The following is a 14,733-nucleotide window of genomic DNA, read 5'->3' on the forward strand; positions in this document are numbered from 1 at the left end:
AGAGTTATAATCTTTATCTGAAACAGTTTCTAACAGCAAAACAAAGCCATCTGCACTCTCAGAAAAAAACACCACAAGGGTGGTCCCTTCTGAGGTATGTCTTCAGTACTTTTAATGAAGCTTTTTTTTTTTTTTTTACAGGGTGGCCACCTCTGTGTGTGTGGTTGGTTGGGGGGGTGACAAAGTCTCTTGCCACTGTAGAAATGTGTAAATAGTGAGTTTAGTGAGGCTCAATTAAAAAAATAAATAAAAACATGCAAATGTTCATGTTTCCTTCTGGAAAAGAGAATTAAATATATTTCATGGTCCACACCTGGACTTAATACATCGTTTAGGTATTTTTTACACTGTACGTTTGAACCTATGTATGTAACATTGGATTTATCCCATGGTGTTGTATGTGGCATGGTGCTACTTTGAATTCTTCTTGGTAACATGACATTTTGTGGTGTGTGGTGGGCATTTGCAAATGGTTAAAACTAATTAAATATATATACACACACACAAACACACACACAGCCAGCCAGCCTTTATTATCATTGCACATGTACAACAAAAGAACAGATTATTGCACAAGCCCTGAGTAGTTGAAGAGATTAATATGCGTGTGTTTGCTGTGTATTACACAGTTCCTGTGTTAGGGACGTGGGGGGTGCAGACTGACTGAGGTGGACGCACTCGCTAAAACACAACAAACTTTAATAACGAATAATAACAAAACAAAGAAACTTTAACAGAAGGAAAACAAACAGGGAGCCAAGTAGGCTAAACTAGACACAGGGAAACTGCAGAGACAGACAGGCTAGATGACACTAGACAAAGTAAGCAAAACAACGAGACTGGGAACTGGAATCTAGGAGAACGAGAATGACACAAGACGACATGACCTGACTGGGACCATGACGAAACAAAGGTGCAATGTTTGACAGGAGGACGTGAGACAAGGGGGCTTAAATACAACAACAAACGAGAAACACCTGAAACGGATAACGAGGGTAAAGACAAGGAGGCGGAACAAAGGCGGGGCATGAACGACAACAAAACAAAGCCATGTGCTGAGATCGAGAAAACAGACATGACGAGACGAGGGCGTGACACAATGAGTGGCTTAAGAGATTTGTGTGTTCAGTTCCTGTACAGCACTGGGGTTAAAGCTGTTTTTTAGTCTGTTTGTCCTGGATGTGATGGACCTGAGCAGTACCATCGTCAGTAAAATCATATTGAGTAGATTCCGTCAACTGCAGCTCTCTAAGAGTCACACTGTAGAGGAGGGTGACCAATCCATAAAGTTTTGTTGTGGCTGCAGGTTTTCATTACAACACTAGGAGCACACCCTGTATAATTAACCAACTGTTTAAAGACTGAGACTAGGGCTACGTTCACAAAACCATTTTATTTGTGAGACAAAGTGTTGTTTTAAAACTGGAAAAACAGACCCATGTTGCTCATGTGAACAGCAAAACCTTGTTCACTGTACATGATTAGGGTGAGAAGGAGAGAAATGCCTGCTGCCTTTTGCTACAATTGCTGTTTCCAAAATCTCAAGTCTGATTTGACATGTCCACACAGCCAGGAAAAGATTAGAGTTGAGTCACATTAAGGCAAAAAAATCTGATTTGAGACATTTTAGCCTGGTAATGTGAATGTAGCCTAGTTGATTAAACAAGCAGAATCAAGTGCTTATGCTAGTAGCCACATGGGCACCCCTGAAGAGTCAAACTGGACTGTGCTAACTCTGGACACAGTTGAAACCTAGCTTGGTTCATAGAGATGCTTTGTAGGACCTAAACATCTACTGAATCTGGAGAAGCAGCCATTAAGAAGATATAAAGCCCTTTCTCCTGCAGAAATAAATGCCTTTGTGTCATTGTGAACTGTGCTAGCTGCTGAGCTGCATGTGTTTTATCGAATATGTTGGTTCCTTAAAGGATTCCTACATAGTATATTTATTCACTCACTGTATGTAAGCACTTATCCAGTTCAGGATCACAGTGGGAATCACTGGGTGCAAGGTGGGAACATACACTGGGTTGGGCCCCATTCCATTTCAGGGCGATACAGACTCACATCAATGGACACTTTTGAGTAGCCAATCTACCTACCACCAGTGTGTTTTGGACTGTGGAAGGAACCTTGAGCACCCAGAGGAAACCCATGCAAACACAAAGAGAACACACCAAGATCCTCACAGTTCAGAGCAGAGCTAAAACCCACAACCCCAGGGCCCTGGAGCTGTGCAACAGAGACACTGTCTGTTGCACCACCGTGCCTATGTATTATATTTACCTCGATGCAACCCAAGCTTTGTTGAGAACAGTGTTATAATAAGATTTGAATATCCCTTGGCTCAGAGGCTTTGTGTGTGTGTGAGAGAAAAAGAGAGAGATGTGTGTGTCTTGACTTCACTACAGTTAGAGTACTGAAAACATTAACTACACTCAGCAACAGGTAGGGGGAGCCCAGGAGATACAAAAGTCAATTCTATTTTTTTCGACTCAACTGTTTTATCATTTGTTTGGTCTCATAAAACAGCACACTACTTCTACCGAAAAATAAATATGTAACATTTTTGAAAACAAATAGAAAATAATAATATATAAAAAGCCAATTCTTATATAGTATTCTTTTAACTTTCATTTCTGTGAGATAAGTGGTTAACGCTTGCAATGTTTTAAATGAATGTGTTTTTTACACGAAAGGTCTTTTTGTATTCGAATGTAGAAATATTCTTTACTCAGTGTCAAAATAAGAGTTGAACTTTAATGTGGTCACGTTTCTTTGAGAAAGTGTTATGTGAGGTAATGCAGTAAGATTATTATTTACAGTATAGTTTTTTACAAATGTACTTTGTTTCTCTTCTATATATTTTTTGTTTAAAGGTTTGTCTAATAACCACAAGTAACGACATAACTGCAAACCAGCAACAAACCACTTGTAAACCAATCCTGTAACCTGTAAATTGGAAGAAGTGAAATTTTCTTTGTGATCCCTCTGTGATCTGTGATGTATGGATGCAACGGTTACACAGGTGAGCTGAAAAATCTGAATAACAAGCTCAGTCTTGTTGCTAAATGTTCCATTTTCCAATTCGTTGGAAGCCTGATAATACATGTAAAAGCCTTCCAGAAACCTCTATCACCACATTTCAGGTACGTACCGCCACCTTTTATGTTTATCTGTTTCATATCAGTCTGGGAGATGATGTCCAAAATAACTTGACAAGAAGGATTACCAAGGGACCTAATTAACAAAAGACCCACGTGACATCAATTGCTGTCAACACATGGCAGGAGAAGCACTCCACGTCTCCTTGCTTCTTATATCCACTCATAGAAAGGACCTTCTCTCAGCATACAGCACTCCCATGACAGCTCCAGCTACAGAGAGAGAGAGAGAGTTAGTTTTGAGTTTTAACAAGACATTATTCACTATTTGTTACAAAAAAAAGAAACTTCAGGAATCAAGTGCAATTCTTATTTTAACTAGGGTGACCAGATCTGAGAGGGTGAAAAAGGACACGTTTCTCTTTCGCCCCTCGCTGCCGTTGTATTCTTAGCTGAACCTATGTATGCTTTAAGGTCCTTTACACCTTTATTTTCTACACAAAACATGGGAATTTCTTTTTTAATTCATCCGAGAACTTACATTTACGTTTCGGCATAGCTGCTCGAGATGAGGGTAGGTACATGAGCTTTGCCTGACGTAAACAAGGACTACTGACGTGCAGACTGACCAATTAAATGTGTACAGAGAAGGTTATCGACCAATAACGGTAGCTCTACAGTCAGACCGTCCAATCAGAAGATTTTAGGTTACTTCACCACGCCCCCTTCTCACTCAAGCGAACCAATCGGAGTAGGGGAGGGCGGGACTAGTTTGTGAACGAAACACTTCTCGAAGTTCTATGTAAGTTCTAGAAAAACAAAATCCCGGACGTTTGTGAAATTCCGCCCGGGTAAAAGAAGACGTCAGGTCACTCTATTTTAACACGTCAGAGAATAACAAAACACCATCCTCTATGGTGCACAGAGCCCCATCATATTCCCACACATTCAGAAAACTGTCCAAGTTCTTCATCGTCTTATAAAAAAAATCAACTTTGATTCTTGATTACACCAAACCTTTAAAAGTCAGACCGACATCACAATTTACACCAAGGATTTAAACCACAGATAGCTACAGAGCCAGATAGAGAGAGAGAGAGAGAGAGAGAGAGAGAGAGAGAGCACAGGGCACATGGCAATCCACAGTACTACCATCAAGGAGCAAATAAAACCCATTGCATTCTTTTGTGTCCACTTTGTGTTGTTCTTACTGGCAGTGGTGTTTGATATTCTGAGCTACTCTAAGGAAGTAACCGTTGTTGCTAGCTAAATATTTAAACTTCCAATTTGTTGGCTGTAAGAGCGATAAAACATGTAAAAGTCCTCCTGATACCGCTATAACCCCCCCAAAAAAATAAGGACCTCACCGTGTCACTCAAACACACCTTTCCCAGCTCAAACAGAGTCTGCTGTTAAGGTTGTAGAAGTCTAATAGAGGTTTCAATCCTTATTTCTTCATTTTTTTGAGGGGCTAGTGCTGTGTATACAGTGACAGCCCTGAATCTGTGCTCTCCCTCTGCGCCCGTTAAATCCACCTCCATGTTCTCCGTGAGGTGGCAGCATTTACCCTCCTCTCCACACCGCGGCTTTTAAATACTCCAAACGGCTAAAGGTTTGTGGACAGTTACTCATCCACTGTTTCTTTTAAATCAGATTAACCGCTCCTACTCTTCTGAGAGGGCTTTAGAATAAATGCTGGGACATGTCTGTGAGGACCTATGATCGCTTAAGTTGAATGAATAGCACGACAAGCCCTGACAGTGTTGGATAGGGCACCACACTTTCTGGGTGGGTTTATTTAAATTTTGCCGTCCTGTCCTTTACCAGTTTTACGGTAATGCCTGGAATAAGAAAAACATAAACAATTCAAACAAATAGCGCAGGTGTATTTAATAAAATTATTAAGTATTATTATTACAATAATTTGTATATCTTCGTTACATGTAGTTGTGTTTGTATATAATAGGCCCTATGCACTTTTATACACGATGACTGTCTGCGAGTTTGGTGTGTTCTCCTATAAAATTGTAATATTTATGAGAATAATGTCGGAGTTATAATCGTATGATTAATAATAATAATCACAATGATAAATCACAGAACAACACAGGGAACATACAGAAGTCCACCCAGTAAACAATTAGCCGTTGATTCAACGTTGAAGTAACGTAATGGCTGCCGTCTAATCAACGTTCTCTTGAGGTTGAAAATGAAAGTTGAAAAGACGACTATTAGACGTATTTTGGACGTCCATTGACGTTATTAATTGGCTGCGAAATAAATTACTTGTATAAAACGCGTTTTGGACGTCCACTGACGTTATCGATTGGTCACCACTTAACTAACTTATTAAGATGGATTTTGGACGTCCATTGACGTTTAAAATATGTCCTTGACGGACAGACTACTTTTAGACCTATTTTGAACGTCCAGGGATGTTCCTTGTTTACTGGGCAGGGAGAACAGGAGACAACGAAAGCAGGCTTTAGTCAGCTCCCCTCTGTCAGAAAAATTGTCATTGTGGTGACCTCAAATGCATATTTTCTGTACATTCTGTTAGGAAACATTATTATACCATATTCTATATCAATTGTAGATTTATTTGAGAGTCCACATGGCTGTAGTTAGTCTCTCTTTTGAATTTCTCTTTTCACCTTAAATGGTGCTGGGCAAGTCTGTTTTAAAACCGAGAAAAGTAAATATCACTGTAAATAAAACCCTGTGTAAACGTCCTGAGTGATAAAGGAACAACACATAGAGCAACTTTCAAGTTTACTTTAGAGCACAGTTTAATGTGTAACAGGAAATATTTAATTTAGAGTACCATTTAAAGTGGAACATGAGCTCAGATTCATAGCCAGTCTAGTGTTAATTATTGTCTACTCTCGCTTTTTGTCAGAGACTGTATTTGCTGAAGAATATTTGTTTTTCCTTGGTGGAGAAATATGTGGATGGTCACTTTCCCTTAAAATATTTGCACTGCAGTTCACCACCTTGCAAACATAGAGCTATGTGGACAGTCACTTTCTTGTCTCTTGGAGGGAAAACCAAGCATGGAGATGGCCAAATCGTCCACAGGGCAGGACTAACATAAAAGGTTTAATTAATGTATTTTTATTTTAAAATATAGAATAAAAGAAAACTAAACAATGATGTTTAGCAAGAAGGGATCTGAAAATCTGCCTTTATACAACATTACTGTAGGTGGGTAAGTTCAGACCTCCATGTTAACTCCCAGCAAACACACAATGTTGTCACAGTGTTGTCTACTTTCTTACACTGTTGCTACAATGTTGTCAAAAGGTGGAACTATACATTGTTGGAATAAGATTGTCACAGTGTTGTCCCAAAGTAACTTTGTTGTATGGTATAATGACGACCTATTGGCAATTTTATTTTTATTTTAGGCCAAAATTGCTGTGTTGAAAAAATGGTATTTGACCACTTTCATGTTCCATATTTATTTTACAAGCTCATGTAACATCATTGATTGAAACGTTATTTAATTTCAGTTGAAAATAATTCATTTTTTAGCTCGACTTATTTGCATATATATATATATATACATACCTGAGTACATATTCTGAGTTTACCAGTGGTAAATATGACTTTAGTATTTCCTAGGTTCCGAAATCACTAAAATGGAGCATTAGATGATACACACATTTATGAGATGTGACATATCTTGTAACGATTTACTTCTTTCCCTTAAGAAAATTGCAAATTTGCATTTGAATCGTCTTGTTATGTGTGTTTTCTGTAGATAAAAGTCAAATATAATCAGATCAGATTTGTTATTACTGAAAAAATTTTTTAGCTGTTATTTAACGATAAATCACATTTTGGGCTTGTTCTGTAAATTGTGGGGATCTTCAGCCAAACACCCGAATGGAGTGAAGTAACCACCTGGTTTATATGACCTTCCAATGAGCACCCGCACATAGCACTGTTGTAAGATGTGTTTGGTGTCAGACTGTGTTTTTTTTCTGATGTGAAAATGATAGTCTTTTTTCCCCTCTGATTGTCGCTGGACTGAGGATGCGTAACGACACAGATGTGTTGCACAGATTTTCACCAAGGTGGGATTTGAACCATTTGCATATTTTGATGCATTTTTCACTAACCCTGAGGTCCCTGGGGCACAATAACTGCACACATCCTCGGCATAATTTTCAGTCTTTCACAGAGTTCATTCACCATGGTTTGTGAGGTAGCTGAAAGCTTCACCCTGCTTTTGTGGCTTGAACAATAGCAGTATTTGATATAAGTCAATCTGTGTGTTGTTTCTGATGTGGTAAATTCTTTTTCTTTCCTATTTGCTATCACTACTATGATTATATCAGTACACATGAGCATAACTGCAGACTTATGTGATGGCATAAGGACCTTTTTGTCAGTATTTTGTAGGTAGATTTACCAAAGGAGGAAAGGTCCCCCTTGTAAGTGTTGGTTCCTCCCAAGCTTTCTTCTTCAGCTCTGAGGGACATTTTTACAGCTGCTGACAACCCTGTACAGGTACAACCTTCTTCAGTAAAGGTACTGACAGAATAAATGTCCCTTCAAAGGTACAACAGTGGTCTTTGAGTCCAGTTGGATTCAAAAGGAAAAAGTGAATTTTGTAACTTTTCATAATATTCATTCATTCATTACCTGTAAGCGCTTATCCAGTTCAGGGTCACGGTGGGTCCAGAGCCTACCTGGAATCATTGGGTGGAAGGCAGGAATACACCCTGAAGGGGGCGTCAGTCCTTCACAGGGCAAGACCCACACACACACCCCTACGGACACTTTTGAGTCACCCATCCATCTACCAACATGTGTTTTTGGACTGTGGGAGGAAACCGGAGCACCCGGAGGAAACCCACGCAGACACAGGGAGAACACACCAACTCCTCACAGACAGTCACCCGGAGGAAACCCACGCAGACACAGGGAGAACACACCAACTCCTCACAGATAGTCACCCGGAGGAAACCCACGCAGACATGGGGAGAACACACCACACTCCTCACAGACAGTCACCCGGAGCTGGAATCAAACCCACAACCTCCAGGTCCCTGGAGCTGTGTGACTGCGACACTTACCTGCTGCACCACCATGCTGCCATAGAACGGTTTTAAATAGAAAACTTAAATGAAAATCCTGAAGTTGAAATGAGTTAAGGTTTATAAAAAGAATGCCACTTAAAATTCATTCAGAATTCATATTATTGCAGACATTAATACATTTATGTTTTCAGTGTAAAGTTACTGAAGACGAACCCTTGAAGGTAATACTTCACTGACAGAAAAATATACCACCACTGTCATCATTCTTTAATCAGAGCGCAGATCGAAGAATATAAAAAATTAAGAAACAGAAAAGCAAGCCAAATTATAACAGGTATTTTATTTATTATTCTGTAATATCTGTATGCATTTAAATATGAACGGATTTAATTATAAAATTCAATTAAAATGATTAATTATGCAGTCACCCAAAAATGATTTAATGTTACTTGAAAAAACAAGTTGTTTACCAAAAATATATACAAGGACTTGTTTCATATAAATCTTTATGTATGTGAGTACATCAGTGGTCTTGTGGTTTCTTATTTGCCTGTAGAAATGAACAGAAACACATTAAAATGTTAGTTTCAAGATACAGAACCACAGTATACACTGCAACACTCTACAGATATGTAAACATATTCATTAGTAAAAGCAAGATGTTTTGTTGTAATGAACAATGAATATGATATTGATAATGGATTTATTTTCATGTTGTATAGTTTACCTGCAGGCAGAACGTTCTTCTCATAGTATCCAGCATTGGTGATGTTTCCTGCAGGCCTGTACTGACCCACCACAAACACAGTGTTTCCGTCAGTAGCCATACCCACCCCGATTTCTTTGGTTTCTTTCCATACCACCTGGGTGAAGTGTCCTGTAAATGATACCAGCTGATATTACTGAATGATCTGAGCAAAAATATCCAGATTTTTTTGTAAATTCAATTATATTTTTAAAAATATTTTAGTTTTTTTTGTTTAAGTTAAATATTACATTACATATCTATATATATTTTTTTACTAAATGCTTTTCTGTGTTTCATTTTGTTCTGTTTTGTTGCTTTATTCTTTTGAGATGGTTCGACTTTAATCTTTAGTATTTTATTTTGGACCAAAAGGACCTGGTCAAAGTTCAGCTCCTCTTCTGACAGAAGACCAGTCCTACCTGTTTTAGGCTGATGTCCAGATTTGCTGAAATCATAGTCTTTAATTTCACTGTACCAACTTTCCACAGCTGCAGCTCCTGATAGGCATAACAAGGAAATTATGGAGCATAAAACATTATTCTCACAAAAGTAAAACTAAACATTGCTTCAAAGCGATAGGAATATGCAAAAAACAAAAATAATAAACATTCTGAAAAGAGTGTTAGCTTGTTTTCTCAGTTACTACAAAAGAAATGTAGCTAGCTTTTTCCAGTTCTCTGTAATTCCATTAGTTTGTGCACACTGCACACTGTATCTAATTCTAAATACTGCAACAACTGTTTCTGCAGCACACAACAAAAACCTCTTCATGATGAACATCTATTAATTCAGCCACACAATGAAACTCACAGCAGGAACTGTGAAGTTAAAGTAAATCAGAATGAGTCTAAGAATGTAAACAGCAACACTGGTTTTGACATATATTGCTTTCTTGTTCTTCATTGTTATTAGCAAATAAACGGTGTGTGTATGGGAAAAGACACGGGTACTTGTTCCCTGTAGAGAATATCTTAACCTATAACCTTCCCGCAAAGTTTTTCACCGAACAGTTGTAAAGGACATTGTAATAAAAGTCTACCTAATACTGAAGTGTATCATGCGCAGGTCCTCTGGGGCATACATTCTGACTTGAACATTCTCAACTTTTGACACAGTGATCTCAAATATAAACTCACCTGTGGGTTTCTTTTTAACAGAACTAAAGGAATAATAGACATTCTCGCCATCGTCAGTGTCACTGTGTCCCAAGCTTCTCTTGGACAGTAAGTGGTCAGCCCAAGTCTGGGCGGTTTTACTCAGCTCTTCGCTCAGGGTCACTTTAGGGACTCCATGTTTTGTCCTGTACTCATTGTGCTTAGCAAGAAATTCTTGCTTAAATTTTTCATCTGTTCAGAGACAAAAAACACACCAGCAAAATTTGTTATATAATGTAATATATCATGACTGTTATGTTGTATTGTTTACCTGCTGACAGAGTATTCTTCTCATAGTATATAGCACTGATTATTCCCTGCAGGCTGGTCTTTCAGCCAGTAGCTATAACCACCCTTTTCTTTTTGGTTTCTTTCCATAGCACCAGGGAGAACGGGTCTTGATAATGATACTATATCAGTGAAATATACAGCTTCTGGTGCTGTGACCAGGGAACTGAAAAGTGGTCTGCCATACTGAAGTGAAAAGTGTTATCAGGGGCACTGCTAGGTGTCTAAGGCCCTTAGAATTGTCCTAACTAATCCCCCACCCCACATACACACACACACACACACACACACTCATATGGCAGCCTGGGTGTTACCTCTCACCAGTCTCATTTAAAATCAGTCCTACCTATTTGAGGTTTCTCTTCAGGTTTGCTGTCATCTTTATTTCCACTGTCACATTTGTCCACAGCCTTGGGTCCTAAAATGAGAAAAATGGAAATCACAGAGAATGGAAGATTAAGATCATAGGTCTAAAACCTGTTTTATTAATCACTGCTTAAAACTGATGGATATACAGAACAGGAATTTGTCCTGAGAAGAACTTTAGATGGTTTGATTAAAACTACACATATTTGTTATCATTGTTAATGTAAAAGCTGATGTTTTTTGTGAGAAAATCTACAGTTTTGTCTGTGAGGAAAGATAGGTGGCCTGTTTCATTTCTGTTATTCCTTCAGTTTGTGTTTGAAACACTGTACACTCTGCTATAAACAGTGCAAACACATTTGTCTCTAATAAATAATGTGATTATTCATTTTGCAGCTCATAAAGAAAACCTCTTTATGATGAACATGTATTAATTTAGCCACACACACTAATGGAAAATCACAGCAGTAATTGTGGTGTTACAATGAATCAGAATAAGTGTAAGTGCATTAATAGTGACTCTGGTTAAATGGCGTTTTTTATGGCATTATTCATTCATTCATTCAGTCAGTCAGTCAGTCATTAATTAATTGTCTGGATCTGGAGCCTACCTGGAATCACTGGGAACACACCCTGAGGGGGCGCACTCACACATTCACACCTAAGGACAGTTTTGAGTCGCCAATCCACCTACCAACATGTTTTTGGACTGTGGGAGGAAACCGGCGCACACCCGGTCCTACCTGCTTTTGGCTGATGTCCAAGTTTGTTAAAGGCATCTTTCATTTCATTGAAATGTTTATCCATATCTTCAGGTCCTAATATGAGAAACAAGGAAATTATTCTTTCAGTTTGTAGTTGAAAGCATCCACTGCACACTCTACTATAAAAATACAGACACATCTCTCTCTAATTCTAAATACTGAAACTACTGTTTCTGCAGCTCACAAAGAAAACCTCTGTTATGACTTTGATACATTGAGTTGGCCACACAACGTAGAGGAAGGTCTCAACAGAAATGGTCATGTTATAGTAAATCAGAATGAATTTAAGAACTCTGGTTAAATGACATGTTTTATTGATGTCATTATTCTGCTAGTGCACAAGTTCTATTTTATTTGCTATAAATACTTACTCTGTTGCTTTCTTTTGCCGCAGTTTGTATATTTAGTAAGTAATAAGTGTGCAGGAACTGTTAGAGACATCTGTTCCCTGTAGAGGGGCCTATGGTAACTTATAAAGTTATGTAATGTTATTTTAAACACAGCTGTAAAGCTAAAGGACATTGTAACACAAGTCTACAGAATCTACAGTTGTGAATCATGCACAGATCCTCAAGGAGAGCATATGACACATAGTGTTATTAAATGTAAACCCACCTGAGACTTCACTATTAACAGAGGTATAGGAATAAACTACGGACTCTCCTGTCGTAGTTCGAGTGTGCTTCACGGTTTTAATGATCTGTGAGTGCTCAGTCCCAGACTCTTTGGGATCTTCGCATTTGTTCTTGCTCTCATTGTCTTTATCACAATGCTGCTGCTGCACACAGCTTTTATCTGTTTCAAGAAAAAAAAAAGCTGTCATGGGAGGGGAAAAATGGTCTGTTTGCTTTAGCATAGATCTGGCGCAGGGCGGGAACACACCCTGGAGGGGGCGCCAGTCTGTCACAAGGCAACACACACTCACACCTGTGGACACTTTTGAGTCGCCAAACCACCTACCCACGTGCCTTTTAGGCCCATGGGAAGAAACAGGAGTAGCCTGAGGAAACCCACACAGACACGGGGAGAATACACCATTCTACTCACAGTCACTCGGAGTGGGGCTCAAACCCCACTCTCTCTCTCTCTCTCTCTCTCTCTCTTTATATATATATATATATATAAATATGGTGATTGTAAGTCATAGATATGTCTGTTAGAATGATACAGAAATACATTTTCATGTTGTATAGTTTACCTGCAGGCAGAACGTTCTTCTCATAGTATCCAGCATTGGTGATGTTTCCTGCAGGCCTGTACTGACCCACCACAAACACAGTGTTTCCATCAGTAGCCATACCCACCCCGATTTCTTTGGTTTCTTTCCATACCACCTGGGTGAAGTGTCCTGTAAATGATACTATATCAGTGACATTGCCATCTTTCATATGTGAATTAAATTAGGAATTTCTAACCGAAATATCCCTAGCAGAGATTAATAAAAAAATATTTCAATATTTTTATATAAAATAATATATAATTTATTTATTTAGTTAGTTATTTAGTTCGTTTATTTATTTATTTACTTATTTATCTATTTTTAATTTTTAATTTTCTGCTATACTTCCCTGAGACTGTTCACCTGATTTGAAAATTGAGGGCTCCATTTTGTGCAAGCTCTGTCCAAGAAACAAGGCATAAAGCTGTTGTGCAGGCTCGTGAGGGCATGGCACAAGTGTGAAATGGAGTTTTGGTATCTCGGCCGGCACAGATATTTCAGATTTAAAAGTCTGGCACAGATTGGAACCATTGCAAAAAGGAAGCTAACAGATTGAGTACTTGGTCAATAGGCTTCATTGACCAATATGCAGTCAGAGTCACTCCCCTCCCCTTTAAAGCAGGAGCTCTGCCAGCGACTCATCGCAGTGACAGTTCCCTCAATGCAATGTATGTTTAGGAGTTTTTTTTGTTTTTTTTTTACATCTATGTAAATATTAATATTGTTCTCAACAACGTGAACAACCGTAATGTGGGTGATGGTGAGAAGCTGGGATATTTTCTGTGCGTGAAAATACTAGGGCTGTGCTTGTGTATGTGTCTAGATCAGGTCTAGTGCAGCCATGGTGCTAGAGCAATTTTAAGTCAAAATTGGTTCCAAAATTCTACAGCTCACAAACCCTGAATTTGCATGTTTCTGGTGCAACAGAGTAGCCAAGCCTGTGCCTGTGCCTGTGCTGTAGGAAATTAGCACTAGGCAAGTCCCAGTGCAGTTCTGTAAGCTGCTAAAGTTGATTATTTTGAAAACCAGTCCTACCTGTTTTGGGCTGATGTCCAGGTTTGCTGAAATTATAGTCTTTAATTTCACTGTACCAACTCTCCACAGCTTCAGGTCCTGATAGGAATATCAAGGAGGTTATGGAGAATGAGACATTATTGTTTTGTTACGCATCAGTTTAAAGTGAGGAATATACAGAAAAAAAAAACAAATTCGTTCTGAGAAGTGTGTAGATTGATTTTTCAATAACTACACGAAAAACAGGTTCTATTTTACAAGTAAAGGACGTTGTAATAAAAGTCTGGACTGATTCTGATTTGAATTATAGCATATGACACAGTGATCTCAAAGGGAAACTCACCTGTGGGTTCCTTTTTAACAGAGCTATATGAATAAAACACATTCTCGCCATCGTCAGTGTCACTGTGCGCCAAGCTTCTCTTGGACAGTAAGTGGTTAGCCCAAGCCTGGGCTGTTTCACTCAGCTCTTCGTTCAGAGTCACTTCGGGAACTCCATGATTCTTCCTGTACTCATTGTGCTTAGCAAGAAATTTTTGCTTAAAACTTGCGGAGACTGTTCAGAGACAAATAAATACCAGCAAAATGTTTAGAACATGAAATACCATGATTCTTAGAAAGACACAAAATATGAAAAAGTCAAAATGGTCTCTAACCTGCCATGGCTTTCAAGCTGATGAGGCTGTAAAAGAGAAATAACACATATTTCATATACACAGATCAGCCATAACATAAAAAATGATCACCTGGTTTCTACATCTCCACTGACCACAGAGGTGCACTTTATAGATGTACAATTACAGACTGTAGTCCATCTGTTGTTCTGCAGAGTTTGTTAACCTCTTTTCCTCTTGTAATTCAATTCTCAGGATCACAACAGAGCGGGTATGATTTGGGTGCTGGATCACTCAGTGACACTCATGTAGCGGTAGTGAGTTAGTGTGTGTTTTGTTTGTATTAGTGGATCATGCACAGCAGTGCTGCTGGAGTTTATAAACTCACTGTCCATTCACTGTCCACTCTGTGAG

General features: G+C 38.7%; 1 protein-coding gene across 1 annotated transcript in view; it reads right to left on the minus strand.

Annotated features, from left to right (window-relative positions):
* glipr2 (GLI pathogenesis-related 2) overlaps positions 1–14,382 on the minus strand; it is a 32,935-nt gene extending 18,553 nt beyond the window's left edge. Inside the window, exons 1-10 of the mRNA XM_066668767.1 lie at positions 14,362–14,382; positions 14,049–14,261; positions 13,727–13,804; positions 12,671–12,820; positions 12,088–12,267; positions 11,452–11,526; positions 10,689–10,760; positions 10,037–10,246; positions 9,320–9,397; positions 8,880–9,029 (exon numbers count right to left, since the gene is read on the minus strand). Of these exons, the coding sequence (XP_066524864.1) occupies positions 8,880–9,029; positions 9,320–9,397; positions 10,037–10,246; positions 10,689–10,760; positions 11,452–11,526; positions 12,088–12,267; positions 12,671–12,820; positions 13,727–13,804; positions 14,049–14,261; positions 14,362–14,368 (1,213 nt within the window). The 5' untranslated portion in view covers positions 14,369–14,382. The remainder of the gene's footprint in view (positions 1–8,879; positions 9,030–9,319; positions 9,398–10,036; positions 10,247–10,688; positions 10,761–11,451; positions 11,527–12,087; positions 12,268–12,670; positions 12,821–13,726; positions 13,805–14,048; positions 14,262–14,361) is intronic.
* Positions 14,383–14,733: the final 351 nt, after the last annotated feature.

The sequence above is a fragment of the Hoplias malabaricus genome, chromosome 4 (genome assembly GCF_029633855.1).
Source record: "Hoplias malabaricus isolate fHopMal1 chromosome 4, fHopMal1.hap1, whole genome shotgun sequence".
Classification (NCBI taxonomy): domain Eukaryota; kingdom Metazoa; phylum Chordata; class Actinopteri; order Characiformes; family Erythrinidae; genus Hoplias; species Hoplias malabaricus.